The sequence below is a fragment of the Takifugu rubripes genome, chromosome 6, assembly GCF_901000725.2.
Source record: "Takifugu rubripes chromosome 6, fTakRub1.2, whole genome shotgun sequence".
In the NCBI taxonomy this organism is placed as follows: Eukaryota; Metazoa; Chordata; class Actinopteri; order Tetraodontiformes; family Tetraodontidae; genus Takifugu; species Takifugu rubripes.
The window spans coordinates 8,231,481-8,239,074 of record NC_042290.1 but is presented as its reverse complement, the minus strand read 5'-3'; the positions used below and the strand labels follow the sequence as shown (position 1 = coordinate 8,239,074).

Sequence of the window (7,594 nt, the reverse complement as noted above, 5' to 3'; positions counted from 1 at the left end):
ATAAAAATCCGCAGCAGCAGTAGCAGCACATTTGGGCTGCGTGTACATGAACATTCCTCTTCAGAAGATCTGATGCTTTGTTTGCTTTTTTTTTTAAAAATAACACAAACAGATCATTTAGATGTTTCATGGCCGAGTGTTATCAGGGCTCCCGTTTCAAAAATCAGCCCTTGGGAGAGGAATGAGAACCAGAAGCATTGGCAACTACATTGCGAAGAGGAGACAAACCAAAATGTTCACGTCTTAATATAAACTGTGTCCTCTTTCAAGTTCGTTTTAGTTCCACAAAACACACTCGTTTAGTTCCACAAAACACACTCGTCCACCACGGGTTTGCATGAAATATTGTTTTGCAGATATTTTTCATCAAACACTGAGTTGAAAGAGAGTGTGTCCTATATTTGTGTGCGTGTATGTGTGTGTGTGTGTGTGTGTGTGTGTGCGTGCGTGCGTGCGTGCGTGCGTGCGTGCGTGCAGGGGAGAGAGAACAGAATGTATTATTTCTGTGTAAATAGCACTGGTAATAAAACCTTCTCTTAAAAGTTAAACCGTGGATTTAATCAGAATTGTTATTATTATTCTCATTGTCTTTCTTCTCTTTTACCTGATGACATTTGATGTTGTTGTTCAAAGGAAATTGAATTCTTTCAGTTCAGTTCTGTGGCAACAGCAAAACACACCAGCCGACCCCATAATGTTATCAAGATATGACTTAATTATTAATCCAGGCGAGCAGTGAAGGGACTGTTCTGAAGTGCCAAAGGTTTACATAGGCAACTAAATGTAACTCTCATTTATTCATTTATTTATTCACAGATTATAATACCCATAAAAATAGCTGAAATAGAATTATGATATCATTTTTAGATCTGATATTTTAGGACATGAACAAAAATGTAAACATTGAAGCATAAAACAGGTCGATCAAGTCTTGTTCCCTTTAAATGGAGACAAGAATAAGATGCTGAATGTGGAGGCACTAAACTTTAACTGAACCATTATAATTATTCTAAACATGTTGCTATGGTAGATTCATTAATATATGTCTGTAATAATATGTCCGTCAGAGTCAACTCTCCGAATAAACTCGCAACATTCACACAAGATTTTAAATAAAAGAGGGGGGAGGGGAGGAGAATATAGCACAATTTAGCACCCAAAAACTCATTTGTAAAAATTAATTCCACTTAATTAAAATGTGTCAAATTTCAGTGGAAGTAACCTCCTCTCACTTTAACGTAGCTAACAGAGGTGGATTCAGGCCTTTACTCAGCCTGCAGGCTGCCACATGAGTTCCCTGCAGGAGTCGGGACCAGAACCTCTGAGTAGCTCCATCTCCCCCCCCCCCATCCTCCTCTTTATCCCCTCCCCTGATCCCACATCACCAACCTCTCTGTGAGGGGCCAGGTGTGGAGACAGTGGCACAGGTCGGTGGTAATTTTCCTCCTGACCGCTTTTAGTGTAAAGGCTAATGTGGGGAGGGGAGTGTATATGAAACCCCCCCACCCCCCTTCCCCAACACACACACATACACACACACACGCTGAGACGCTGGTCAGCTCCCACTGGTCCATTCTTCTTTGCTCCCTCTGTTTACACTCTTCTATTTCCCACAACTCCAGTGTTTATTACCTCACAACACACACACACACACACACACACACACACACACACAAACTTGCAGTTGAACTTGAGAACTAGTACACCTCCTCTAACACCCGCAGTAACCTTCACCTTCCTTTCACCCTAAAGCATCTGGTTATCACTCCCTCTTACACACACACACACACACACACACACACACACACACATTTGAAATGCTCATACACAGAGACGCACTCCTGCAGCCTCGGTGTCACACGTGCACGTTCGCATGCACACACCAGTCCCATTAGCATCAGTACTTTTGTAATGGATGTGTTTGTGAAGCTGCTGTGGGAGAGAGGAGAGAACTGGTGTAGTTGTTATAAATCACCCGCTTGTTCCCCCCTCCCCCCAGCACAACACACCCATACAAACACGCACGCTCGCACGCACATGCACACATACACACAATCTATTGGCATAACTACACGCATCTTCTATTCAATAACTCTGCAAACTCTTTCTCTCGCTAACACACACACACACACACACACACACACACACACACACACACGCACACACACCCTGCTGCTTTCTCCCCCTCCCACTCTTTTTACCGCCTGGGGTGGGGAAATCCTATTACCCTATGAAGAGGGGGAACACATCATTAATTACAATCACATACTCCTTTACACACACAAACACTTACTTGCCAGGCTTAATCCACCCACCCACACACAGACACACACACACACACACACACACACACACACACACACATGTAGAAAACTCTTTATTTTAAGCTGCATCATGCTGCTGCGCTGTTATATTTTGGCATATGTCTCTGTCAGCTGCACCTGTCAGTTGCACCGAGGTGTTTAATCTGATGCGCACGCACATACATGCACGTGTGTACACACACACACACACACCGAGACCTTTGCCTCAGCGAGGGCCTGTCAGAATGCTTGAGTGAGCAAAGATGCGATGGTGGAGAGAGATTTCAGGGGACACAGACGGACAGATCGGGGCCTGTCAGAGTGTCACCCTCAGATTTATCCTGAGCCTCAACGGCCTGTTCAAGGTTTACTAGATAGATGGATGCCATGGAGTGATACATGCACGCTATAAAACGAAGAGGAGGAACAGGCCATGCATAACCAGCCTGTCGGTGGGACTGTTCCTGCACCCAGGTGGCATCTTTTGGACACAATCAACCTTTTGTGGAAGATGGGAAAAAAAAGAAGCACATTTGTTAAAGTGAATTTAAACAAAACAGACACAACAGATGTACATTTTTATACACAATACACACATTTAAGACCATTACTACCTTAAAAGATCATGTGACATCAGTGATTTATACTGCTATAAGTATTTCACTTAGATTAATGCATCAACATTACTCAAAATCAGATATTTATAAAGGTTTGATCACAATCTAAGAAGTTTAACAAACAGCAGATGAGTCCAGGACTACTCGATAAAAGGTTGAAAAGACCAAAGAGCTTTAGAACACATGCAGCGCCACACAGCCACAGCGCCACCAAGTGGATCCAGCACAGCACTGCAACAAAGAGCAAACAAAGCTGCAGTTGTATGTATGAAGTGTCACAGCATAGGAAAGAGCCAACAGTAAATGATTGAATTATTTGAATAAATGCACCAGGAAAGTATAAGTTTGGCAAAATTATTGCATTTAAAACAGATTATAAAATGTTTCATAAGTCGCAACAACGTTAAGTTCCCTAAAAGGATTTTCAAAATCTCCCCCTCCTTCCCTTCTTCTCTCTCTCCCTCCCTCCCTCCCTCTCTCTATCTCCCTCTTTTGTTCATTTTGGACATTGCGTTCCTCCTCTTTGTGTGATCTTTGAACCAGCTCATGGCCAAATGAGTGCTGCTTTAAGCAACATGATATGTTAGAATACTTTGTTTATAACTATTGTGTAACAATAGCCTAGCTTCAACTTGATATGAACTCCCACCACGTTGGCAGATATTGGAAGGATACAGCCGAAGGGAAGTGCACCTTTCCTGTTTTGCATTTCAGAGTCTCTCCTCTCAGTAGTTTAATTCGCGATGGTTAACCAGGATTCACTACATAATGTCACATAAAAGTGACGTTTCAAACCGGGAAGATTTCCGAGCGACATGAATTGCTGAAAAAAGACGCTTCTCGGAACGATTAGAGCGGATGTGGGTGCGACGCCCCCCCCCCCCCCCGGATTGAGAGGAACGCGGTGGACAAGACTGGAGCTGCACAGAACAGATACAAACAGCAATTGTTTAACTGTCCCTCAGTCTGCAGGAGTGCTGAGCTGATGCCTTCTCATATCTGGAACCAGAGTTTACTGCCTGTTTTTCCATGACAAAACACACAACATGGCACCTTGTGTCTGTTTGGAACTATTGATATTATTGCATAATACTGTAATACTGAATTCTACGCTTCTGCGTCCAACCCGAATTCAGGTTGTGTTAAGCCACAGGACCATCGACAAGTCACCTCTGCGGGTCCTGAGGCACCTGTGATGAAGCAGTAATCACAATATAAGGTTACTGTAACATAATCATTTGCAGGATGAACAGCAGCACACGCTCTGCTGCTAAATGAGGTGTCAGTGCCGCTGCGCTGAATGTGATCTGTAGGGGTTGTAAAAAAAAAAACGGTCCCAAGTGTGAAACGTAATAGTGGCTCTAAGGTGGCAAAATGTTGAGGCTGACATCGGTGTGGAACCCAGACCACAGATAAGCACCCTAAACACAGCAGCACTGTAAATGTCACACAGATATTTGTTTTACTGAGGCGTAAAAGTCCAGATTCCACTCTGTGGGCGAGCTCCACTCAACCTTTCGATTTATCCCCCGACGCCATTTCTTCTGAAAAATAACTGGAGTCACATGACTTCCTGTCACGATGCTCAGCTAACTCTCACTCATTTTAGAAACTGCTTTTATAAGATTAGATCTGTTATATAAGTACCCCCCAACACCCACATACATACACACACTACACAAACCTCATTCACTCAGACAAACCTCAGGATTTCCTCTTGATGTTTGGCGTTGACTCTCTAAGGCCGTCTCTACCCTCAAAACAAGCCCAGACAGGTTCTTAAAGCCTGATGATACACACTTATCATTAAGTGAGCCTCTGGTTCCCTCAGTGCAAAGTCATGCAAGCAGCGTCTCTAAAACATGTTTTTTCACACAGCCTGAAATGCAATAATAACCAGTGTTAGTTTACGGTGCACTGGGTCAGCATTCTTTATCAGCAGAAAGAGCAGCGTTGTGCACTGGTGACCTCACAGCCTTTAGGCCTGAATTACTTTATCACCCTGCAAACAGTTATTTAACCCTGTGAGGCCCAGGACACATTTGAATTCTATACATCATCACTGTGATATTTTTGAGGGCTGCAGACAAACATATTACAGGGATGTTTGTGCTCCTTGTCAGCAACGCTCTTTAACTCAAACTCTCAAATAAAGCACACTGGGAATCCCCCATGACTGTGGATTCAAAAATAATTTAATATAAAGTTTTATTGACATTACATTCCAAACACTCTTTAAATATGTATCCCTGATATTGTTCCTTATGTGCTGGCGAAGTGCATATAGAGTGGAAATAAAATGCACATTGCACAATAACCTGCACTCTAGCCAGGTTTTTGGTTCATTCATTATTACTGTGCAATAAGCCTACGTGCACACTCTTATTTTACCTGACTATGTTAATAACAATATTTCAGCAAAGGTTTCCTGGCTTAGGTAGGCTAACGCTAACGCTAAGACTTTCACAACACTTTTAATATCCATCCCAGGACAACATCCAAGATGTTTTTGCCTCCTGGACTTCGCATCAACAGCTGATGCAGTCGACAAGAATATTTTCTTCTCCCAACCTGATCCTTAAATATACGTAACGTGGAACTGGGATTTGGACAGGGAAGCACAGCACCCCAACCATGAACCCCGCAGATTAGCTAACTGGTGCAGAGATGCTAACTGCCTGATGTCACCCTAACCCTAACCCTAACCCTAACCCTAACCCTAACCCCTAACCCTAACCCTAACCCTAAAAACTTCATTTTCAGGAACCGGCACGTGAATTTCGAGGCTAAAGATTTCCGCTGGAGTTTAAACCCTGACAGTTGGTCGTTACTGCCTGGAACGCCTTTCGTTTCTCCTCCAGCTTCTGCTCGAGGCACTGAACAAGAATGGGGTCCACTTTGGTATCGAACTTATTGGCGAACCAGTGGCCGTAATTGAGCAGCCAGCGCAGTTCGGCTGTGCCGTAAATGCACACGCTGCGGACGTGCGTGCCCGTGCATCGCGGGTACAGACTCTCCTCCAGGTATTCCCACTTCACCAGTCTGGTCTTACTCATCAGGTCGGTGATGTCGGGGGCCGATCTGGCCACCTCCCCGGGCACGCCTGGCATTCGTACCAGTGTGGCCCAGAAGTGCTCGTCCGGTGAGTAGGTGTCCTCCGACCAGGCGAGGAACTCCTTCACCACCTCAGAGCGGTGGATGTAGTCCACCAGCTCCCGCGACAGGACGAAGTAGGCGTTGCCGGTGAACATCTGGATTCCGTTAGGTGGGGGCTTCTTCTTCTGATCCGTCTTCACCGGCACTTTGTGGTATTCATTGTTGGAATCCTTCAGCTCGTAGTGAAAGGTAAATCTCCCCTTCTTATACTCGGAGGGGCGGCTGGTTTCTAACATATTAGACCCGTTTAAGTTCTTCAGCTCTGACACCAGCTCGATGTTGGACCTGAGGGGGAAATCCTGCCCGCAGAGATTGATGACGTACTTCCACTTGACCTCTGACCTCAGCAGGTCTGACAGGCAGTTGAGGTCGGCTTTCAGCCGGCTGAAGCTCGCGTAATAGACCGCCTCTCGCTGAGAGGCGATGAAGACGTTGGGCAGACACCGGGCCAGGCCCTCCATGGCTGAGATGAACTGGAAGGAGGACTTCAGGTCGTAGTGGATGCAGACGATATTGTTGGGGGAGTACACGGCCCTGAGGAGCCTCTCCACCATCCAAGCAGATTTGTGCACAACCATTGAATAGGCCAGGGGGAAATCCTTCTCCACCTCAGAGACACACCTGCTGTCATAACCTCTGACCCTGACAAAGGCCTGACAGTCAGAGGTGAGTTTGATCAGACTTTCGTCCGACTCCTGCGGCAGACGTTGTCTCCTGACCACCAAGGACTTCCCCACCTCCATCGGGTCCATGTCGTATATCGCCGAACAGTCAAGGTTGTACGTGCTGTAGGCCTGAATGCCATTTAAAACCACGGGGATGAGGGAGGGCTCAGACAGGTAGCTGTTCCTCACGCAGATCAACAGGTAGACACACAGAGGGAGCAGCAAGAGGAGCGAAGTAAAAAATTTCCTCTTCAGACCCAGGAATCCCGTTTTCATCCTGCGGTGGGAAGAGAAAATACAATGAGGAAAACCAAGGTGTTATCATCGGCTTAACCCTTAAATATGTGGTCAGACCAGAGGTGCAGACCTGTGCGTCGTTTGTGGATCAGATTACAGCCTGCAGAGGAATTACCCAAAGCTTAGCGTTTAATTAGCAGTTATGGCTAAGAAGAGCATATACCTTTAAACTCGGCTGTAAAGACGTGGAAACCACGAGACAAAAGGGTTTCAACCATTAGGCCATGAAGTGCTCTTTAACTTAAGATCTATTTACAGAAATTCCCCCTTCCTGCAGAACTGGCTCCACAGGAACTACGCAGCGCTTTAGCTAAACAAACCATTTTAGCTCTTTGGGGTTACAGAAGTGCACGTCAGTTGGTCAGATGTCATATTAAGTGCCAGGAAGCACAAACACACTCTTATCTCGGAAACAGTGATTAATTAAACAAAGAGAACAGTGCCATAGCTAGATGTTTACCTTCCTCTCTGCACAACTGGCTGATGGGACTGGAACCAGTGGATGCGACTGGGAAATAAAGTCGTTTTTTGCTGCTAGGGTGGTTCGCGTGAGACA

At 45.3% G+C, this 7,594-nt stretch overlaps 1 protein-coding gene across 5 annotated transcripts in view; it reads right to left on the bottom strand.

The window, feature by feature from the left end:
* Window positions 1-5,093: 5,093 nt before the first annotated feature.
* Window positions 5,094-7,594, bottom strand: part of LOC101078982 (beta-1,3-galactosyl-O-glycosyl-glycoprotein beta-1,6-N-acetylglucosaminyltransferase 4-like) — a 3,284-nt gene continuing 783 nt past the window's right edge. For 3 of the 5 annotated variants that reach the window (XM_029837907.1, XM_011604717.2, XM_029837908.1), the window contains 2 exons: window positions 7,499-7,594; window positions 5,094-7,018 (listed from right to left, as the gene is read on the bottom strand). The exon at window positions 7,499-7,594 is cut by the window's right edge. In XM_029837907.1, the coding sequence (XP_029693767.1) occupies window positions 5,707-7,017 (1,311 nt within the window). In that variant the 5' untranslated portion in view covers window position 7,018; window positions 7,499-7,594 and the 3' untranslated portion in view covers window positions 5,094-5,706. The remainder of the gene's footprint in view (window positions 7,019-7,498) is intronic. The other 2 variants (XM_003965390.3, XM_011604719.2) reach the window with 1 other exon arrangement.